The sequence below is a fragment of the Cricetulus griseus genome, chromosome 7, assembly GCF_003668045.3.
Source record: "Cricetulus griseus strain 17A/GY chromosome 7, alternate assembly CriGri-PICRH-1.0, whole genome shotgun sequence".
NCBI classification, from domain to species: Eukaryota; Metazoa; Chordata; class Mammalia; order Rodentia; family Cricetidae; genus Cricetulus; species Cricetulus griseus.
In genome coordinates, this window is record NC_048600.1 from 84,060,115 (window position 1) to 84,082,885 (window position 22,771).

Sequence of the window (22,771 nt, forward strand, 5' to 3'; positions counted from 1 at the left end):
GGGAACAGCAGCTGGCAGCACCATGCTAAGAGAATTTCTTTATTATAATTTTCTGTATAAAAATGTCCATCAGACGGAGGTCAGAGGGTGCGGGCACATGTTTATCGGGAACAAGATGGACAGCTCCAGTGGCTTTCTGACCCTCTCTCATGCAGTCCTTGCTTAGAGTCCCAGGTGATCCACAGGTCCACGGTGAACAGTGAGGGTCAGAGGTGGAAGGCTCAGCAGGAGAGTAGAGGAGCATCAGCAGAGGTCGAGAGAAGGCCAGAGTCCAGGGTCAGGCTGTCTGGAACAGGAAGTAAAATGGACCGAGATGGACCAAGCAAGGAATATGTTTCCAAGAAAACCCTCACCTCCTCAAACATCGTATTACTAGCTGACCCAACCCCCTGCACTGAGTATCTTCTGTCTGAAGCCCTTGCACGACAAAGGGGCTTCTGCTGGGACCCTCCCCTACCATCCAGGTGAGTATTTCTTCCCCACCCCAGCCAGTGTGGGAGGAGGAGGACTCCTACCCTGGTCAAAGTTGAGTTTCTTGGCTGGAGGAGTTTCTCCTAGCCCTTCAACATCCACCAGGTCACTGTTGGCGTCGGAGTCGTTCAGAGCACTGAGTGTCACATCTGGGAGGGGGCATAGGCTAGGTTCTAGGTTTCCTGACTACTCTCCCTCGTCCCAGTTTCCCAAAGCTTCATGCTCTACACAGCCCTCTGCCCGTTTTGGAATGACACCTGAGCACACAAATCATCTGTCCTTTGACCCAGGCCCAATTCTCTCATTCAATCTCAGATAGGACCTTTAACCCCTACCCTAGGCAGCAACTCCACAGCCCTCACCAGCCTTCTGTTTCTTTAGGGGAGGACCCCCAGCTTCAGGGACACTGGAGCTGCTGGGTGGAGGGGCAGTTGGAGGGGAGAGGACCCCAGATGTCATCTTCTTGGGCCCTTTCTTAGGTGACTCAGTTGGAAGAGGGACGCCAGAGTCTTCATATACTTTTCGCTTTACAGTGGTCTTTATCTGAGCCCTGAAGATAAGAGAAAGCAGATTAGGGAGATTGTCACCAGAGAAGCTGAGGGAAGAGGGAAGGGGGGGGAATAATGGGCCACTCTGAAGGACTCCTAGTTCCTTCACAAATATCCAGATCAAGGCCCTAATCCATGTGAAATAAGGATTCCCCTACCCTTAGCAGCTTTGTACCCACTTAGGGCTGATGGGTTATGGAGACTGGAGCCCCTGAACAGAGCAACCAGAAAGGTCCTTTTCATGAACCTTAGGAGAGATGTCTGGATGTGTAAGGCCACCAGGTATGTATTGGTGATATAAAGGCAAACTGAGACTTTTTCACAGATGCTGGCAGCTAACTAGTTCAGAATGCATCCCCAGAAATGCTAGTCTCAAAGGATTTATATAGATAGCTATGGAACCCTCATCATCAAGCACACCCATTGAGTAACTGGGCACCTGAAAATAAAATTCTCTGAAGGTCCTAATTACCATCGCATTTCCTGAACTTCCGACCAACTGCCACAGTTATTATATTCTTTCAGCCTTCAAGGAAATGCTAACACAACTAGCAACAAAGTAGGAATGATGCTGAGCTGAGGGGATTCTGAGGAAGAACAATGGGTAAGGAGAAGAAAGTTGCCCACCCCTCCCCTTTCTCTGCCAGCCACCCTCCCTCACACTGTCCGTTCCTTGATGACACAGCTGATGTGATTAAGATCGTCCCCAAATCGCTTCACAGCAGCCCTCAGCATCTCTATCTCCGTCTCCGTCCACTTGGCACTGTCGGAAGGGGAGAAGGGTGATAGCAAAAATGGAAGGAGGAGTGTGTGGGGCCAGCCCACAGGCTATTCCGTCCACAGTCAAGCAGCCTCTTCCCTCTAGTCTCTAGGGCACCTTTCAAAGATTCGGAGAGAGGATCTCCTTAAGAAAGGCCCTGGGGACAAACCGCTAGCCACATGAAATTGCATCCAGAGCCACTTGAAAACATCTCTCTTCATCATGTAACAGCTGCTATAAACAACCCACGGAAACCAATGCAACAAGTAGGGGCCTTTCAAACAGAACCCTTCAAGGATGTGTAGCAGCAGTCTGAGTTGGGGTGGGTGGGAGACAGTATGTCGGTTTGCAGCGGGGGATTGTGGACCTGGTAGCCTCTTCACCTGTCATTCACTAGTTCAACCATGATTAACAACTACACTACGCTGGGCCAGGCACAGAGGAATTAATGTATCTCCCTGCTCTAGAGAGGGTCGTGTCGGTGACTGAATCCAAGCGCCTGCTCCCGGCTTCCAGGTCCTAGGCTGGTCTCACGTACCCGGCAGGGGAAGAGTCCGATACTGGATGCAGCTGCATAGTCAGCTCCCCGAGCTTCGTGAAGGCGGCGCCGGCCGCAGAGAAGATCTCTCCAACCTGGGGGCGGAGCAGCATTACGGGAGGCCGGCAGCGCGCCGTCCCACCCCAGCCTCGGATCCGCCCGCCCCCCGCCCAGCGCGCACCAGCCGGGAACCAGGCAGGGGGCCCACCCTCCCGTGGCCGCCAGGGAGCGCAGTCCGCGAGGGAGGTCGAACCTTGGTGGACGCTGACGTCATGGCCCCGCGCACCTCCTCACGGAGACGCTCCGCCGCTACCACCACGCGAGCTGGAAACCACGGAGAGCCGGGCGGCCGGCCGCTCGGACTCCCGCGCAGGAAGTCCCGCCCTCCTTGCGGCCGATTGGCCGAAACGCAACCTCTCCCCCGTCACTCAGGTCGCCTCGCCATGCGGAGGAAGACGAGATGGAAGACGTCGCCTCACTTCCGGCTGGCTTCATTCCACTTCCGTCGGAGGGTCGGGACTGCTCCTTGAGGCTACGCTCAGTCTTGCTAGCCCAGGCCCGCCCTCTCCCTGAAAACACAGACACCAAGCTTAGGGGAACCGCTTCTTTTTATTGTAGGGCAGGGCGGGGCGGGGCGGGGTCAGCCCCGGTCCCCTCCAGGGGCTGGACAGCAGAATTTGCAGGGCCAGGGATGCGGTCTCGCCAGGGTGACTCGGTCCCAGAGGACGCCAGATGGGTGGGACAGACTGGGGCTGAGGAGTCTTTAAATAGAGGGGCGGGGCGGGGAGGGAGAGCACCGGGCTGCGCTCAGCGCACCATGTATTCCTTTCGCTTATTGAGCCGAACTTGGCAGAAGGAGAAGCCTCCGAGAAGGAGGTAGAGGCCGGCGGCGATGAAACAGTTGTAGCTGACTTGCTCGTACAGGTTGTATATGCTCTGAGGGCCGTTCCTGGAGGGTGGCGAGAAGGCAGGGAAATGTCAGTCGCTCAGAGCATCCAACGTACCTTGCACCAGACACCACACTAAACGCTTTGATTTCTATTCGGCTTCCTGACAACCGTACGGCAGGACTTCTATCATGCGATCTTTTTTTTTTTTTTTTTTTTTTTTGTGGAGGTAGACTAAGGCGCGGGAAGGCAAAATATTGGAAGAGGCCTCGTCTAAGCTGGTGGGCTTGGGGTGGCCACGAAAGTCTGGCTTGCAAGACTGTTCCTAAGCGCGTTTTTAGCGCTGGAGATTGAACCTAGGACCTTGCGTTTTAAGCACGCGTTTGCCACCCAACTGCTTTCTTTTTTTTTTTCCATTCTAGTTTCATTTATTTCATTCTTATCTTTTCTTCTTTCCTACCCGAACTGCTTCATAGAGAGCAGCTCTTCTTGCAGTCCCCCAACCTAGGGCCACAGACGTTCAGCCTTCAGCAGCGTCCCCTACATGATTCTGAGCCTAGACCCTGCTACTTCTCATTTGCACCCAGATTCGCCTAAGTACCCAAGCACTTACTCAAAATCTTTCTCTGTGAAGGGAACGTCCTCAATTAACACAGCAGAGTGGACATTGAAAAATATCCCGAGCATTATCTGGAAGAACAAAGGAATAGGTAGGTTGTCAAATTCTGGCACCTTACCTCTCCCTGGGTCGCTCCCTACGCTCCTCCCATTTCTAGTGTTGGCCCAACACCTGCCCCTTCCTTAGGGCTCGGAGCAGGGTGGTTGTGGCTGGATTCGGACTCAGCCATCTGAATAGGTCGTGAGGTAGGACACTGGGAAGAGTGGCTGGGTACAAGCAAGTACAGTCAACAGCTCTCCAAGGCGCGTCATTATCATGGGACTAGGCGGAAGAGACGAGGGAAACCCAACACTTCACATTTTTTGAAAATGAGGGCCGGTAGAACCCTGGAGAAGCAAGTCCTCAGCTACCATTTTCGGGAGCAAGCACCCTTCTTGCTCGCCTCCATTCCACTCAAGCTTGTCTCAGGGACCTAGCTCTCGTTTACCTTGAGGGGTCGACAAATTTACCGGCGTTGGCTCCCATCCCCAGGGTCCTGCTTCATCACCCTTTCGCTCTAGTTCCCAATTTTGCGATCTAAGTTCCGTCTCGTTTTCCAGCGGCTAGACAGCCAGACCCTTAATCTGTCTGCTACTTCCAAAGGTCTGGGGGTTTCTGGCCTCCCAACCCTTCACCCCCGGAGCCCCTCAGGCCCGCTCCGATTCTCGCCGGGCAGCCTCCTCACCAACATGATCACTCCCCAGGCGCTGAGGACGATGCCACAGGCGGCCAGCTTAGGCCCACAGCACAGGAGGGACGCCATGGAGGAGGGAGGGAGGGAGAGGGAGAGCGCTCCGGAGACTGAGCGAGGAGCAGAAGCGGCGAGAGGGAGCCCTGGAGACGCCGGGGACAGGGAGCTGGATTTGGGGACTTGCGCGGCGCCGAGCGACAGGGGGCGTGGTCTTAGGCGCGGACTACTCGGAGGGGGAGGCTGGAAGAGAGCGCTGCTCCACTCGGCGGGCCAAGCCTCGGCCAAGGATGCCGCGCGTCAGAATTCGAAGCGGCGTCTCTACAAGACTTCCTTGACCCAGGTGGCAGGGACGTGAGCGATGCCGGAACTAGGGCCTGATTGACGGTTCTTCCTTTTCTTCTACCCCCGCGTCTCGGAATGGAAGGAGCAAGCATCTCACGTGACCGACTTGGCAGGTCACATGATCAGCTTTAACCCGGCGTCTGGAAAGAGTCTAACCGGAACTCTGAGTTGAGTAATGGACTGTTTCTGTTACGTCGGGAAGCTGGGGGATCGTCTGACCCCCCCTCACTCACACACACACATATACACATGCCTTACTCTCCGGTGGTCTTCTGCGATGGGGGAAACGGTGAGCGAGACGGTGGGATTACTCGGCATGCTGCTCTGTCGCCTCTATCCAGGGCTCCCTTTGAAAGATGCTTTGACGCTTGGAGAGGAAAAAGGAAGAGTCCCTTCCCAAGACTTATCATCCTGCTTGAAGGACCGCTTTTAAATAGTTGCGGACTTCTTGACCCTGGAAATGCTACACTTGAAATAAAGCATCGTTCTAAATGCCACGTTCAGGAAATATATGGACTAGAAAAGCAGACTCATTGGACACATTATGAAGGCAAGTGGGCTTGCTAAGTGTGGGGGAGAAAAGAGTAAATACACGAAAAGTCGCTGTTGTTTCTCTCTCCACTAAAAAAGCTGCAGGCTCTTTGAGTAAGATAGGACGTGAGATGTGTCTTGATCACTGTTCCAGTGCTCTGAGGAGACACCATGACCAAGGCAGCTAGCTCTTAGAAACCATTTAGTTGGGGTTGGCTTATAGTTTCAGAGGTTTAGTCCATTATCATCACGGTGGGAGCAGAGCTGTACCCTAATCTTGTTGGGGAGGACAGGACTGACTGGGCCTGGCATGGTCTTTTGGAACCAGAGCACACCCCCCAGTGACATACTTCCTCGACTGGGCCAAACCTCTCCTAATCCTGTAACCCTTTCAAACAGTTTCACTCTCCGTTAACCAAGCATTCAAACACATGAACCTATGGGGCCATTCTCGTTCAAACCACCACAAAATGTAAAAGTAATAGGCCTTCCTCTCCAAAACAAATTTGGAAATATTAGTGAGAAACATATTTATAGTAATTATTTTAGGTAGTTAGATATGTTTAAAGAACAACCCTCCTCTCCAGGGCTGGAGCTCAAGTTCAAGGCCACAGGGGAAGAAAACTTTTGCACTGAGAATGGTGTACACATGCTACTAAAGACAATAGCCATAGGAGAATTTCTAGAATACATTTAATCTCAAGACCTCAGAACCAAACAGAGGAACACTGTCATGGACTAGAATCTTGAGGCATTTTGTTTATTTTGTGTGAAAGAGAATTTGTGAAGCACATAGTGATTACCAGGTGTTAAGCAGGCAGGAAAAGTGGGCTTGAAACAAGGCTTTTCTGCCTCTTTTGTTTTCGGCTGTTAGGGAAGGAAGCTATTTGGGGAAGTGTCTTTTATTTGGGGCCAGTAACACCATTGAGGGCTATTCAGGATACGTGTTGGAATCGGAGAAGTAGGGGTAGAAGAGAAATTGTCAAGGAAGGGAGTCAATTTACAAGTTGGCCACCAAATGTGGTTCCTGGTAAAGGAGAATTTGCCAAAATAGTTTATTTCATCCAGAAATATAAGTTTCCTCTCGGCAGTCCTGGCTCTTGGATGTTTTGAAACTGGAATTTTAGGGCTGAGGTTTTTGTGAGGTTAGACCAAATCTAATCTGAAATTGTGCATACCCATCAAGCAAAGCACTTCTATTTTCTTCCACTTGCCTGTTTTTCTTTTGTTTTTGTTTTTCTGAGACATAGTTTCTCTGTGTAACAGCTCTGGCTGTTCTGGAACTTACTCTGTAGAGATCTACCTGCCTCTGCCTCCCAAGCACTGGGATTAAAGGTGAGTGCCACCACCACCTGGCTTTTGTTTTTGTTTTTAAATGGGGGGAAGAAAAAAGCAAGCCAAAATACTATCTGGTGACATGTGGCATTCACATCTCAGTGTCCATACATAAAGTTTTATTGGAACATAGTCACACACATGAAGTCGGTGGTTGCTTTAATGGTACTTCGAGAGAGCTAAGTAGTGAGGCAGAAAGGGTGTGGCCCACAGAGACCAAACCATCCTCTTTAGCAGAGCATTTAATGCCCTGTGGTACTGATGTGGAATTTGAGTCTTAGCAGCAAAAGTAAGGAGGCACAGACTCAAGAGGACAGTGGCAGCCCTAGAGCTCCTGGGATTCTCCTGGGTGCCGGCAACTCAGGCTCAGATGGTGATACTGTTCTCTATGTGGCTGGGCTTGAGGTATTCATAGGGCAGGTCAAGGTGCTCATTCCGGGCTGTAATCTCTCTTTCCAAATTTTCCAAATCTGCTTGAAATCGGCTCAGCACAGTTTTGGTCCTGGGATCTGAGAAATACTTTTCTTTGTGTTGTCCTAGAGGTATCTGAGGTGGAAAGAGTCAGATTCCAGCCTGAAGACACCCAGCCCCTCACATGATACCTGCCCCCCCACTGTTATTTCCCCCTTCTTGATCTCACTCACCATGTCCGGCTGGAGGCGACTTAGATGCCATGTGATGGTCATTTGAAGACAGGACTTCTGAATATCAGGTAGCGACCCCATCACCATCTCCATTGTCACATCTTCCTTGTTGGTGGGTGGGGGCATCCTCATTGTGCATGGAGCATTAGGTACCCAACCATACCAGTCCATCTGGGGAAGAAAACTGTAGCTCTAGAACCCAAGCATTACGATTTGAATCCCCACCTCTCCCTTGGATGTGCCAGGGTCCAGAGCCTGCTCTCTGGGCCCTGAGCTCTTGGTACCTGGCCCTGGTTGATGGCAGCATGCTGGGAAGTACATGTGAAGACACACGTGGTAAGGAAATGGCAGAGCTGAGCCCGGGTCTGGAAGGAGACAGGGAAACCTGGCCAGGAAAAGAGCAGGGTTTAAACATTACAGACAGTAAGAGGAGAAAAAAGGATGGTCTGTATGTTAGAGCAAATGTGTGGTTTCTTATTCATGTAGATATATTTGTATCAGACATAGGTTCCAATACTGGCCTAATTACTTACTTTGTGGTTATGTTAGACTAGAGGTTCTCAACCTGTGGGTCTTGACTCACACAGGAGTCCCATATCAGATGTCCTACACATCAGATATTTACATTGTGATTTGTGACAGTAGTAGAATTACAGTTCTGAAGTAGCAACAAAATAATTTATGGTTGGGGTTCACTACAGTATGTGGAACTGCATTAAAGGGTTGAAGCATTAGAAAGGTTGAGAACCACTGCACTAGACCAATTACCTAACCTCTCCACATGCCAGTTTTTCCCATCCACACAATGGATGTAGTGCATGTATCCCAGCTCAGAGGCAGGAGGCTTGTGAGTTCCTGGCCAGCCCAGCCTTCATATAAAGTTCCTGGCCAGTCTACACCACTGTATGGACTACACAGTGAGATCCTGTCTTTAAAAAAAAGCATCAAAATCATCTGTTTTTAAATAGTGCCCCGCAAATAACAGATACTGTTATTGTGGAAAGATTAAGAGCTGGGCAATCAGTTATCCCTAGTTGATTAGGAATTAGTGATGCTTCTTCCTATTTCTAAACAAGGGATTATAGTCTTTTAGTTACACAATGGAGAGTAAGAGAAGTCCTAAGCTAGGCCTGGTGGCACATGTCTGTAGCCCCGACACTTAGGAAGCTGAGGCAGGAAGAGCATGACTTCAAGGCGGGCTTTCACTACATAGTAAGTTTGAGGCCCAGCTAGGCTAAATTACCCTGTCTGAAAACAGCAAAGTCCTGAGCTTACCTCATGCCAGTTATTTACAGTGTGTGTGGGAGCTTTGAGTTGAGCTGGTGCATATATAATTATACCTGTTATCTAGATAAGAAGATCAAAGGCCAGTGAGATTAAATGTTTCTCAAGATTACCTAGTAGCGGGACAAACAGAGGTTGACTTTGAACTCAGGTTCCCAACTGCTATTCTATTACCCATTTTAATTTTAGCATGTTTCCTCTAAGTCCAACAGGAAAATTAGGCAAAAGTGGGCTCAGTGAGTTGAGAGAGAATAGAGAGGAGGGGCTGAGAAGCTATTTGTGGAGGTTAAAGTTAATATTTATGGTATGGAATGAATGTTTGTGTTTCCACCCCCAAGTTAATATTATGAAATTATTTGCCAGTGTGATGGTATTTGGGCATGAAGAGTCTTTGGAAGGTTATAATGTCATGAGGTTGGAGCTCTCATGAGTAATGGCCTTGTCCTTATGAGGCAGGACAGAGATCTAGTTTGTTCTCTCTCTGCCGTGTGGTACCATGAAAGTCACCCGTGTCACCAGGAAGAGCACCCACCAGAACACAAACATGCTGGCACTATGACCTCAGACTTTAAGCCTCCAGAATGGTGAGAAATAAACTTCTGATGTTTAAGCCACACTGTCTGTTTCACTTCATTATTTCAACCCAGACAAAGACGCTGAATATTTATGATAAATTTCAAGATGTAGATACTGCTTGAGGAGATGGCCAGGGAGAAGAAGGGCCTTTTTGGACACATGAAGCCAAAGGATCAGAACAGAGAGAACCCCTTGCTTCCCCAAGGAGAGGCTGTCTCCAGGGCACAGGTGTTTGCTGCATGCAGGGTCTTGCCATGGTGGCACTGCTATGCCATAAAGAAGCAGTGGGTGGGATTCAAGGTGGTAGTCTCAACTATGGAGGGCAGTGACTGAAAGAAACCTCAAAGCCAGACAGGAGGAGGCCTTGTGTTTAAATGGCCCAGGAAAGGTGAGTTCTTTCAGGAGTTGAGGGGGGAGGATGGAGGCTGACTGGAGTAATGACTGCACCCTGGCTGGTGGGTAGGGGAGCTGGAGATTGAGGACCAGATCAACCAAAGAAACCTGAGCCCCAAGGATGGGGACTGGAGCCATAGCATGCAGATAGCGTTGAGGGGGCATCCAGAAATGACACTGCAGTCTGGCAAATGTGCAGCGTGCCCGAACAGGCAGGAAGGAAAGGGATAGCCACGGTGACACATGATGGGCTTTGGTGGGAAAATCTTCCCATTTATGTCTCCAGGTAGAAAAACAGGGAACCATGGGCGCAGAACTCCATGAGCCCCAGCAGGTTGGAAGTCACTGGTTGTGGTTCTGCTCTAGCTGAGAACCTGAGAATGAGCTGGTGGACGGGGCCTCTTTAGGAAGACAACCTGGGTATAGGGATGGTTCTGGGTATTCGGAGGCATGAGGATGCTTTCAAGAATGGACGGGGAGGTGTGACTAGGGAGTTCTGTCCCCGAGGTCTGGGGAGGGGCGCCTGTCGCTGGGACAGATCTTACCTCTGTCCTGGGCATGGCACAGTCCCACCTCAGTGATCTCCCAACACCAGGCCTGCAGCTCTTTGTCTCCCCTCACGATATCATCACTCTGGTAGAAGAGGTGGACCATCCCCTCCACGTACCTGCCCAGAGAAGGAAGCTGAGCTGAGAGCAGAGGCTCCAACCTCTGGACCTCTCTTCTGGGGCCGCCTCTCAGCTGGCTCTCACTGTGCCTGGGTTGGAGCCTACCAGATTTGTATTTTGAAGTTTTAATTTTCATTTAAGAATTCAAGTAATTAATTTATTGCAGCATTACAGATCAAAGTGAAGGCTTTGCTTATGCTAAGCAAGCATCCTGTGATTAAGTTACACCCAGGGCTCGGGTAGATTGAGGTAAGGAAAAGTGATAAAAGCCAGTCATCCTACACATCTACACATGACTGCTAGTCACTCCTGATAAAACCCTGGTTCTTCCAGATCCCCCAGCCTCTGCTCTAACAGCTCTCTTCATCTGTGTCCTTCTCCTACTCTAGTCTCTTTGCTTTTAAACCTGACAACTGACTCCACCTGTTCCTTACCCCTCTCTGGGGAGATACTTTTTGCCCCAAGCCAGATCTCACCGGTTCCTTTTCACTCACCTGGCAGTGACTTCCCAGAGCTGTAAAGCATCCTGAGCATAGAGGGCACTTGGGATTCTCAGCAGGCCTCGGTTAGCCAGGTCTTCAGGGGGACAGAGGGAGGAGTAAGTCAGCTGTGCCAGTGCCCGAGTGAGCAACTGAATGTGGCCCCCTCCACCTGTGCTCACTCCCTGGAACAAGAAAGTTGACAAGTCTTGATGGATGGAAGCAGAAACAGAGAGCCAAGGGCTATATGGTGCTCAGGCATGGAGTTTTCGGATTTAAAGTCATGTATATGAATGGACTGGACTCATAGGTTAAGGCTTGAGATTTTCATGGAAGTCGGTCTGTCGTCCCCAAGTGTTCAGACTATTAGTGGATGCTGGGAGGTTAGGGGCACCACATCCTTCTTACCTGATCAAATAGTCCCCCATCTGAGATGAGCTGGGTCCGGCTTCGTGTGTTGATTTCCATAGTGTAACGAATGTGGGGAACTAGGAGCTGGGGTGGGGATTAAAGGGGACTGTATTGAGATCTTCCTTGTAGGTTCTGACACCAAGTGTAATGTCTTACCGTCCTCTTGATGCTTTCATTCATGCTGCTACCTTGACAGGCTGGACTCTGATCACTCGTTCATATTCTTTAAATTCACCAGGAGTTGTCCTCTAGAGCCATGGTGACTAGAATTTCAACCTACATCTTACCACTCTGATACTTAGCCAAGTTAATTTCTATTTAATATTCAATATTCCCATCTGCCAACAGGGGGCAATAATGGGCTCTTATCTGAGGAAGCTGTAGCCTGTGTGACTATGTAGGTGAGGTGTTTGTCTACATGAAGGATTCCCAATAGTAGCTGTTACTCATTCTCTTCCACTTTGAGTGTGGTGTCTTTTAGGGACTCAGGGCCTTTTGATTTTCTTACATTCTATCATTTATATCCTCCTAGCTTAAGTTAGCCTGTGTATTCCTTATCAAAACTGCACCTCCATTCTTTGGGTTTCTTTAGAAGTGGCTTGTGGGGAGGCTATATGAAGCTGTCTGCTTATAGAGCTTACAGCATCCATTCTGTCCCCCAGCCTTGATGGTACTGTTGGGTCTCCTCTCTCCTTTTCCTTGGCTGTTATAAAAATCTACCTTATCCTCATACATTCTTTTTGTCTTCTTTTTTTAAACACAGTTGATATTTGTATTTTGTCTAATTTTGGCATTTACCCAAATTGCTTATGACAAACACAGGAATAGCTCAAATGATCTCTTTGCTTTTGAGACATCAAAGCAGCTCACATTAGTCTGAGATTCACACACAAGATTCTGAATGCCATAGAATGCCCCAAGTCACATGAGAAAAGATGTCTGGGAACAACTCTGAACAAAAATGGCAAGAACTTTTTAGAAAGCATCTAGTGTGTGTCACATTACAGTTGATGTCATTTATCCTTTAACAGTCCTAACAGACCTCCTGTGCACATCTAGGCTGGAGATGTAGCTTGGTTGGTAAAATGCTTGGGTGGCCTGCACAAAGCTCCCAGGTTCAATTTCCAGCACTCCATACACTGGGTGTGGTGATGCATGCCGCTGATCCAAGCATGTAGGAGGTGGACCAAGGAGGATCAGAAAAGCTCAAGGAAGTCTTTGGTTATAGAGAGTTTGAGGCCAGCCTAGGTTGTAGGAGACCCCCGACTCAAAAGCAAAACAAAGCAAAAAAGTGGACATTTGGAAAATATCAAGGTCAGATGTAGGATTTAGACCCTGACAATCGAAGTACAGATTCTGCACAGAGGTGGTCCTTGGGGCATTGGCACATTGAGCCCTCCTGTGTGTCCTGTGATACACAGTAGTTTGCCAAGTTTGCCATGGGATGTAGTTGCTAGGGTGGATGGAGCCAGAAGGAGGCTGAGCCAGAGGGAAAATTTCAAGTGTGAACATAGGCTTTAACTATACACACTGAGTAGGCGATGCAGGTGCAGATGGCATCGTGGCATGAATGAAATCCAGGAGACAATTAATCAGCCTGTGTTACCAAAGGGGTCACAGCTATATTGGCCAGGCTTGGGTGGGCAGATGGAAGCACCCAGCTGGAGGGATTTAATTGTTCTCCTTGCTGTGTTCCTGTTCCTCACTTAAATACTCAGACAATGCTTTATTTGCCATGTGGCTAAAACAGACACCTCATTTTGCCCTTAAACTAGCCCTGACACTTGCACCATTTTTGTCTGGCATATTCTCTATATGTGACATGTTGTCAAGATTTTTCAAATCTTTTTATCTTCATTATATTATTTTAGTTGCATGTGAGTGTGTGTGTGTATGGGTGCATGCGTGTCATGGTGCCCATGTGGAGGTTGGAGAACAACTTTTGGAAGTTGGTTCCCCTCTGCCCTCCCATCGTCACACTGCTGGGGCTACAGATGAGCCACCATGCTTGGATTTTTGCATGGGTGCTGGGGATCTAAACTGGGATCCTCATGTTTGAGTGGCAAGCATTTTATCCACTGTCCAAGCCCCTAGTTGGTTCTTAGCCACTTGTCTTCTAAGGAAGGAGTAACACTCTCTCCACTCCCAGTTGACAGTGTTTCATCTGTATTGTAAGTCCACTGTGACACGGTCAGATGTTTGAGAATTTGAGATCTCCCTTATAATAGTCCTGAAGAGGCACTAAATGACTCAGCTTGACTAAAATAAGTTCCAAGGTGTTGATACAGTTTTCTGCAACCCTCTCCCCTTCACCCAGAGATTGCTATGAAGATTTTGCTGTTGTATCTACCTCCTTTGAGTTGTGGAGGGTGGAGACAGGTAGATTCCAGGGACTTGCTGGTCAGCCGTCTAGCCAAAATGGTGATCTCCAGGTCTAGTCAGAGACTTTGTCTCAAAACATCTCATTTGGGTTCTAAGGGAGACAGACAGAGGGTAGAGTCTGTATGTACCTTGAAGATAGGGTGCAGTCCTGGGAGGCACCTCATGGTGGCAACAGCGATGACCTCAGCCACCAGATGAGTATTCAGCAAATGGAACTGGAGCTCGTGCAGCTGGAAATCTGAACTTCGAACCCAGATCTTAGCCAAGAGCCAGGCAAGTGGAGGATCTGAGGGCAGGAACAATGTTGGAGCTGGGGAGCTGGGACTGGGAGGCTGAATCTGGAAGAAATAGAAATTGAGTATTTAGGGAACTCCCCCTCTGTGTATGACATGGACACAGTTCCCCGGGGAAATTGACAACTAAGCAAAAATGGGTTCCTTCCAGCAGCTTACACTTAAGTAGAAAGAATGAGAGACCCATCACCCTGCTTTCCTAGCTATTGTGCCACGATGGGCAGACTGAATGCAGGAGAGATGGGAAGCAGGGGTGCAGAAACCAGGTCCTAGTAGTGGTGTGAGAAGAATGTGGTGGGGCTCAGAGATCGGGTGATGGGATGGAGAGCAGAAGCTTCGTGGACGTGAACCAGGTGTGGTGGTGTTCCTTTTTAATTCTCACACTCACAAAGCAGAGGCAGATGGATCTCTGTGGTTTCAAGGCCAGCCTGGTTTACATGGTGAGTTCCAGGGTGGAGATGTAAGATTATTGACAGTGCTGGTCAATGACTGATGGGAGTGTAGGTGAAGAGTCAAGAGACAACGGACATATAGAGCAGAGGACACAGATTTAATAGTGGTTCTTGGTGTGGTCCTCAGCTACTTAACCTCATTAATTTGGAACTTGTAAAGAAAGCACTTTCTTAGATCCACCTCAGATACCCTGAACCACAAAGTCTGCGGGTGGGACTTAACAACCCCCCCCCACAGGGCCTGTGCATGCTAGGTGAGTGACTCTCACTGAGCTACACCCCCCCACCCAGAAACCCACGTTTTTAATAACATGGGTTTGAAGTGACCCAGAAGCATACTAATATCTGAGAACTGCTGGTAATAGGATGAGAACTCAAGAGGCCATTTCTTTTTGTTTGTTTGAAGATCTTACTATGCAGCTCAGGCTGGACCGAAACTTGTCATGTATCCTTGGGTAGTCTTGAGCTCATGATCCTTCTGCCTCCAGAGTTTTGGGAGTATGGGCATGCACCACCATACCTTCTGTGTGCTGGTGGTGACTCACGAACAAGCCCTTCCATTTGGGGGGATTAGGCAATGAAATGAGGAAGCTCTCAGAAGAGATGTGGTCTGGGAGCCAAGCACCTAGAAACTGGGTTTCTGGGTGCAGAAGTTTAAGTGACAGAGAACAATGTTAGGAATGAGATACTTAGGGAGCCTTACCTGGATAGCCATGGGTAGCAGCTTCCCATTGGGGTCCATCCTCAGCATGACAAGGGGGGCAGCCAGGTACTGCTGTTCTCCTCCGATCACATTGGCTGGAATTCCATCCAGCAGGATAAAGTCAACTTCAAACAGGGAACCATTCTGGAAAAAGGAATGCATCCATTTTTAGAGCTCAAAGTTCACATATAGAGGGGCCAAGACAAAGGGAAGACATTGTTTCCAGCTTCTTGTCATTGTCATCCATCAGTCCTAGAGTTCTATTGACAGAGAGAGCTACAGTATCTAGTTGGTCCAGTTCCTCTAATCTTAAAGTGAAACAATAACAACAAACAACAACGCAAAACAAAAGCCACCTGATGAAAACAGATGTCTTGTATGGGAATTTCTGTAGCAGATCTGGGTTCAGAATAGACCTGCTCAATCCAGTTTGTAGCACAAGCACTATCAACCTGACTCTGTGTCCAGATGGCCAATCCCTTGTCCTATCCCTCGCCTTCTCTCTGCTCTTGGCTCCCATCAGCTCAGCAACACCTCCTCTGCTCTATAAGAATCTCACCTACTCTGAGGGATATTCCCCAGAGCTCGCTGAACTGCCATTGCCACTGAACACAGTGTGCATAGGCTTATCCTTCTGGTGACCAGTTCATCCTTCCCAAACTCAGCTCTCTAATATTTTCCAGAACATCTCCTGCATCTCCTCCCTCCACAACACAGACATTGCCCTTTCCCCTACCAAGATCACTAGGATCCAGAAAAGCGACAGCCTCGAGAGTGTCGTTACTCCTAATGTCTCTGAACTCAGCCTGTGCGGTAAGGATCCACCCTCTTTCCCCTAATCATAAGGAGCCCCTTGTAGCTTTTACATGACATTGCCACTTTTCAGATATTTTTTTCTTAGAAAAAGGCATGCACCAAGGGTGCCTCCTTTACTGTCATTTGCCGCTGGCGTCTCACTAGGTCTTACACATTAGTAATGAGAGAACAGTGCCAGGCAGGAGGAAGGTACCTGGAGTTCTCTGTCCAACTGGGCTTGGAGCTCCTCTGTCCCAGAGGGCAGTACCAGCCTGGAGGGCAGAGAGGTGCAGCGTCTCAACAGCATGGGGTTGGCACCATTGAGGAACTGGTAGCCAAAAAACTCATCGTCCTGCCAGCAGCGGTGAACCTTCTCTGTGGTGCAGGGGTAAGGCACAGAAAGGAGGAGGGAATTTACTTCAGCCTAGATGTTTCTGTTCCTCACATTTGACCTTGGGGATTTAGACTATCCTATGCTCAGCCATTTTTATTTTTGTCGTTTTTGAGGCCTCTGTGAGGATATCAGGCATAATATATTTTAATTTATCGAGGAGCTACGGGAACCATGCATTTCAATGAAAAGGGACCACTGGGATGTTATGGAGATCTGGGGGAGCCACTGACCTGCCAAGGCACTCTTCTGGCCCCAGAAGATCTGATCAAAGTCTTCCAGACGGTTCCAGCTTCTCAACAGGGTGTAAATACGTTTGAGACGCATTTCCAGAACCCTAGGACAGGTGTTAAGATATCATCTGACCCTTATCTCCTCTCTATACACCACCTGGGTCTCCCAGCTCCCATGCCATGAGCTTCAGCCATTTTTTTTTTTACCCTGCCTTCAGTGTCCACTCGAAGTCCAGCCTCTTCTCCTCATGGAATCTCATATTCACAGGTAGGTCATCCTTACAGTCTGCTGCTATTGTCTGAGGTAAGCCTTCCTTCCAGGTGGCCCAGCTAGAAGTTGGGGATAGCACTTCAGGGAGAGTATCGAGATAAGTGATTAAGGGTGGGCCAGGGAGAGGGGGCAGTTGGGAGGTCTGTGGGTAGACTGTCACCGGTAGGTCTGTTGTCTTTCCTTCAGCTCCTTTTCTCGATGCTTCTGGAAGACATCCGAGGCATTGTCTCCTGCCAGGCGGGCTGGGAGAGTTAGAATTAGCTGTATTTCTTGTCTGGTTTTGAGCACTTGTCCCCTGCTCTTTTTGCAGCCAGCCCATGCTTTCTGCTGAGTTCCGTTGTTTTTATCTCTGTGGCTTTGCCTCACTTGACTGATCCCTGGACATTCATCTGGTTCTTGTGCTCACAGTTTCACCGACTTCAACCCACATCTTCCTTCTGGACCAAATATCTGCCATGTGTCTTTGTTCCTTACGTGTCTAATCTCCTACCTGACCTTATTTCACCAATGGCTAAACCTGGAGGGAATTCGCCCCAATTAAGGTGAGAAAATCTTGGTCGCCGACACCACACCTGTCTATTGCTCCGTGTTGCTCTGGCTAATCTCACACCCTAGACGTCTGTACACTTTCACCCTTCCTTTCATTGCCTCGTTTCACTTTCCTGAGCTCTGCAGTTACTGACTTGTCCCCACTGTCACCTCGATTAGATCCACCCTTACCACCCCAGATTTCCTTCATCTCTGCACATCTTTCTCCTGGTTGCCATGGCAAATATTTGAAGTTTTGTAGTTCTTATGCATGCCCTCTCCTGCCAGGTGGTGCTCACTACTCCAATCAAACCAGCTGTCCATCATCCCTTTATAACTGTTGCTCCTTGGCCATCACCTGCTCTGTGAACCCTTCACCTGCCGGTGCCCTAACTTATTCTGAATCGCAGAACTCGTCCTGTTGTTCTTTGCTTCTGTTTGTATCCACAGTTTTGTGACCTACTCCTATTTAGGAAAACAGGATCTCCAGATCGCTTATTTCCCTCTTTAATTCATTTGCAATATCACTTATTCTGGAAAACACTTGGGGGAATTCTTAACTTCTTCCATTTCCTCACGTGCGTCCTGGAAACTCACTGTACCAGTGTCTGTCCGTCCTTTCTTGAGGTTCCTTTAGCGCCCCCCCCCCCCAACACATCACCTCCAGCATTCCCCTTTCGCCCACTTCCGCAGGGTGAGATGCTGCCTGCTCACCTGTACCCTCCGGCAGGCTCAGTACTCCCTCTCCCTGCAGCCAGCAGTAGCAGGGGAATACTGCCTCTGCACTTGTTAAGGGCTCCTGAACCGTGATGAGATTGCAGAACCAGGCGTCGTCCACCACCCAGTGCTGTTTGTGCAGTCTCACAAACTGCAGTGGCCCCAAGTCCTCGGGAATATCGAAGTCAAATTCCTCCTCCTGTGGGGACCAGATTCGCCAGACTTAGTAGCAGGAATTGGGAGAAGCCTTTCGGGAAACGGAGCCGCCCTTTGTGGAGCCTCAGTTTACCTCAGAGAGCTGTCAAAGAACACACCTCGCTCTGGCTCTCCCTCCCTCTTCCACCCCTAACCTGTCTGGTGGGTCTAAGGTGTCCCGTTTCTGTGGGAAGACCAGAGACTGCAGAGCGCTGACCAGAGATCTGAGCTGATGATGCTGGAGCATCGTCATCACCTGTCTCATTTGTTCACTGAGCTCCCACCACGCTGGAGCTCCGAGCAGCTTCAGGTCTGACCACAAGTGCTGAATTTACGACGGCTCTGGGGCTATTTATGCCTGGGTCCGGGTCCCGGAAAGGAGACCAGCCCAGGCCAGTAGTTGACCTCACGCCCCGCGTCCCTCCACAAAACTCCATTGCGGTCCTGCTGTCACAGCCCCTAGCCTCCTGTCCCTTGCCAGCCTCCCACGCCCAGCGCGGACACTGGGGGGGGGGGGCTCAGCTTTTGCCCGCTAACCTTGCCCCGCACCGGCCTCAGCTGCAGCTCCAGTTTCGCCTCCCGATGCGCCCCAACCAGCCACAGCCGCACTCGGTTGAGGGATCCCGAGAAGAGCCAGGCTCCAGTGGCCACTCGGACGCGGTAGCGGCCCATGGTGCCCTTTGGCTCTCCGGCCTCTCCGGAGGCGATCCAAGTGAAGCTCAATTCGAAGACAGCCCAGGGCCACCGTCGCCTCAGGCCCAGTCCCAAGGCTTTAAAAGATGGATCTGTGTCCCCGCCCTCTCAACTTCTAGGCACTCCTCAAGTCCCCGCCCCAGACTAGCCTGAACCTGCTAGTCCAGCAGGCTTTGGGGAAGGGCTGTGCCATCGGGTTAGCTATGGTGTGAGAGAAACTAAAGGTGCCCTGGAAGTAAGTGTGTGTGTGTGTGTGTGTGTGTGTGTGTGTGTGTGTGTGTGTGTGTGTGTGTGTGTGTGTGTAAACCAGTGGTTCTCAACCTTCCTAACGCTTTGACCCTTTAATACAGTTCCTCATGTTGTGGTGATCTCCAACCATAAAATTATTTTTGTTGTTACTCTATAACTGGAAGTTTGCTATTGTTATGAATTGTAAATATTTTGTTTTCCGGTGGTTTTAGGCAACCCCTGTGAAAGGGGGGTTCACCACCCATAGGTTGAGAACCACTGCTCTAGACTTACAGAGGATTCCCCAGGGTGGGAGCATCCAGGCTGGAGCTAAAAAGACTTAGGAGGCTTCCCAAAGTCTCTGGGTCTTTAGGATAACGAGCAGAGTGGTTGAACCCAGTTTTCAAAAGAGGAGGGAAAAGTCTCTTCTGGGCTGAGACCAGAGAGTGCATCTAGAAGGTGAGCCAGAGAGGGTGTGGGGGATGCCCAGCTGCTGAGCCAGCTGTGGTCCTCCAACACCCCCAGTCTCCATTCTGTATTGCTTTTGAAATCTGCTCCTTAACGAGTGCCCAAGGATCACCAGGCTGCCTTGAGCCTGAAAAGACAGCATTTCCAGACTTACAACCCTAGCCCTCCCTTCTCCCCCCACCCCCAGCTTCTCTCCCACTTACCCTAATATCAAGACTTTAAGATTCAAATACACCAAATGTCCTGGGCCAGACATCTTGAGGGAGGCTAAAGACAGTGAATGCCTCATTTTGTCCAACCTCCAGACAGTGGGTGCCGAAAATGATAGGCACCCAAGAGCACCAGTCTGTATGAGGGTGCAGTATACAATCACTTAGGCATCTGTAAGTGGGTCCCATGAATTTATTCCTCTCAGGTAAGGAAAGTGAGCCCTTCTTCAGTGGATCCCAGGTTGGATTTTCTTCCCAAGCTATCCCCTGGTCCTGGCTCTCAGAATAGGAAAGTCACAAACTTAGAGCGATGCTTGTTAGACTTTGTGAACACCAAAAACTGGGTCAGCACTCAGGTCTTCTCACCTGTACAAGTCTCTGTCTAGGCTTTTATGAACTAAGACGTTATCGTTTGGTGGCTTGGAGTAGGCTAAGGCCAAGCAGATCCATTTTCTGGAGCTGGCATGCTGACGGTTGGTAAGGAAGGTCACAGGGGCTTCCAGACTCCAAACCTTGAAGCCCATGGTCCTTGGTGGGTTATCATTCTATATCTAGGCCCATTTCTGTCTATACGCCCCATGTTCTCGACTGGGAGTCTTTCAATGTTTTGGTGTCACCGTTTTCTGTACATTCCCCAGTGGTTCATAATAGCAGGATGTGGTCCTCTCCACATGCATTTTCATGGGTTCTGTTTTGCCTTCTCAAAGAGTTTAGTTCACATCTTTAATTTTTTAAAGATTTATTTATTTATTATGTATACAGTGTTCTGTCTGCATGTATACCGGCAGGCCAGAAGAGAGCACCAGATCTTATTACAGATGGTTGTGAGCCACCATGTGGGTGCTGGGAATTGAACTCAGGTCCTCTGGAAGAGCAGTCAGTGCTCTTAACCTCTGAGCCATCTCTCCAGCCCCATGATTCTTTAATTTAAAGCCGATTCTCTAGTGCCTTGTGACTAGTTTTCTGCCACTTTAGTGTGCTATGAGGTTACATGGAGAGAGAGAGAGAGAGAGAGAGAGAGAGAGAGAGAGAGAGAGAGAGAGAATAACTAAGGAAAAGAATCTGAGCTGCTGCGTAAGTGTAATGAGTTAATATGTTCAAACAGTTAGCACAATGTTTGACACATAGCACTTTATGTATTAACGTATTATTCTTAGAAGTTCCTCCCCTGTTTCTCACCACCACTGCTTCCTCCTCAGGCCCTGCAGTGGGAAGTTCAGGTTGGCACAGGCGCACACTTCAAAGCTAAACTCTTGGTCCAGACTTCCAGTGCCTACTGTCTGTGCCTACAGTCCCATGACCTGTCTCTGCAACTTTTAAGTTCTTGATCAAAGCTTCTTTCACCATGTTATACCCTGGAGACGTGGAAAAGCGGGGTGACCCTTGAATCCCATAGCTAAAGATGCGTCTTAAAACTTTCTAAACACAACAATCCCATCCTTTTTCTCTCTCCAATGCCAATATGCCTCACTTTGCAGTCACTTTTTTTGGGGGGGGCATGATGCCTCTATTGTCTTTGCTGTGTTATTACTTGGAGCTCATATATAGCATGGGGCTATATAAACTCATATTAGTTTCTTGAGGCATTTACTCATAAGAAAGTCATTATTAACCATGTAATTTTAAGCGTGTGATCAGAGGATATGATTTCAAGGCAGATAATGTAGCATTTACTTTTCTAATTACTAATTTGGAAACCTGTCTCTACTTGCAGGACAACCAGGATTCCCCTCTCTGAGTGTGGTCGTTGGTATCTGGTGTCACGTGGTATGGCAGGAGAACCTTTGTCCTGTGAAAACCTAATAAAGCCATTTCCTAATGCTTCTGGGATATCTTGCATAGACCATAGCAGTGACACAAACTAGAGCTTCCAAATTCCAGGTTCACACAAATTTGGACAGGGTCCCCGAGCATGGCTGTGGCGCTAGGTAACTGTGCCAAGGCTCTGTCCTGAAATCTGAGGCTTGGAGTTGAGTCTGATTGTGGCAGGTTCTCCCTTGGGATCATGGGGGTCTTTCCATGATGCAGCCCTCTCCCAAGACCTCCCCAGGCTTTCAGAGAGGAGGAGATACTGAACAGTGTGGAAGATTTCTTTCCTTTTCCTCCACCCTCAGCTATATGACAGGGGTGTTGGAGTGGAGGAGGGGGCGTGGAAAAGGAAAGATCAGGAAGGAGGGGACTGTGTGCCTTTGGAGGGTGTACAAGGGGGAACACTCAAGTCTCAGGGAAGAGACCAGGAGGGTTTGTTCAGGATGGTTGGTTTTAATTATTTTATATGGCTGTGTAGCTTGGTCTTCTTGTGGTATTCCTAACAGTGGGACTCATGGTGGTCTCTGACTCTTTTGCCTGCTTTTGGGACACTTTTCCTCCTACTGGGTGACCTTGCCCAGACTTAATATGAGAAGAGGTGCCTAGTTTTATTGCAACTTGATATGCCATGTGTTATAGACTATTTTAACTAGACTAAAGATGTGATACTTTTGTTTATACTGCATTTGTTTAATTATGTTAAGATGTGTTGCGTCTGTTTCACTTTGCCTGCCTAAGGCATCTGATTGCTCTAATAAAAAGCTGAACAATCAATAGCTAGGTGAGGCTGCCAGGTAGAGCGAATAAATAGGAGGCGAGCTCTAGGCTCGGAAGAAGACAGAAGAATGAGAGGGGGAGAGAACAAGGAACATGCCCAGGGCAGGAAGCCAGGCAAATGCCAGCCAGACACAGAGAAGCAGTGAAAGTTAAGTATACAGATGTAAGAAAGGTAATAAGCAAGCCGGGCGGTGGTAGCCCACACCTTTAATCCTAGCACTTGGGAGGCAGAGGCAGGTGGATCTCTGAGTTCGAGGCCAGTTCCAGGACAGCCAAGGCTACAAAGAGAAACCCTGTCTTGAAAAACAGAAAAAGAAAAGAAAAAAGGTAATAAGCTCCAAGGCAAAAGGTAGATAAAGAGAAACAGGTTAATTTAAGTTAAAAGAGCTAGCCAGATACGAACCTAAGCTA

General features: G+C 49.0%; 2 protein-coding genes and 1 long non-coding RNA gene across 9 annotated transcripts; 1 reads left to right on the top strand and 2 right to left on the bottom strand.

The window, feature by feature from the left end:
- Window positions 1-23: 23 nt before the first annotated feature.
- Window positions 24-2,702, bottom strand: CUNH17orf49 (chromosome unknown C17orf49 homolog). Of its 6 annotated transcripts, none has more exons than XM_027426940.2 (6): window positions 2,571-2,702; window positions 2,318-2,412; window positions 1,681-1,782; window positions 834-1,021; window positions 516-620; window positions 24-282 (listed from the first exon to the last, which is right to left on the bottom strand). In XM_027426940.2, exons 1-6 carry the CDS (start codon window positions 2,589-2,591, stop codon window positions 278-280), a joined length of 516 nt encoding a protein of 171 aa, XP_027282741.1. In that variant the 5' UTR covers window positions 2,592-2,702; the 3' UTR covers window positions 24-277. The 6 variants fall into 6 exon arrangements, with proteins under 6 accessions (XP_027282741.1, XP_027282740.1, XP_027282742.1 ...); XM_027426939.2 differs by having other exon boundaries at window positions 24-286; XM_027426941.2 differs by lacking the exon at window positions 1,681-1,782 and having other exon boundaries at window positions 24-286.
- Window positions 282-9,306, top strand: LOC118239154. The gene is made up of 3 exons (XR_004770776.1): window positions 282-464; window positions 1,545-5,184; window positions 7,302-9,306. It is a non-coding gene; the product is annotated as an uncharacterized LOC118239154 (long non-coding RNA).
- On the bottom strand, window positions 7,128-18,848 carry Alox12 (arachidonate 12-lipoxygenase, 12S type). Of its 2 annotated transcripts, none has more exons than XM_027426936.2 (14): window positions 18,714-18,848; window positions 17,979-18,180; window positions 16,897-16,978; window positions 16,673-16,795; window positions 16,466-16,569; window positions 16,056-16,216; window positions 15,047-15,190; window positions 13,727-13,936; window positions 11,214-11,300; window positions 10,821-10,990; window positions 10,204-10,325; window positions 7,690-7,790; window positions 7,406-7,576; window positions 7,128-7,307 (listed from the first exon to the last, which is right to left on the bottom strand). In XM_027426936.2, the coding sequence occupies exons 1-14, from the start codon at window positions 18,846-18,848 to the stop codon at window positions 7,128-7,130; spliced, it is 1,992 nt and encodes a 663-aa protein (XP_027282737.1). The 2 variants fall into 2 exon arrangements, with proteins under 2 accessions (XP_027282737.1, XP_035303702.1); XM_035447811.1 differs by having other exon boundaries at window positions 13,727-13,922; window positions 15,033-15,190.
- Between the last annotated feature and the right edge of the window lie 3,923 nt (window positions 18,849-22,771).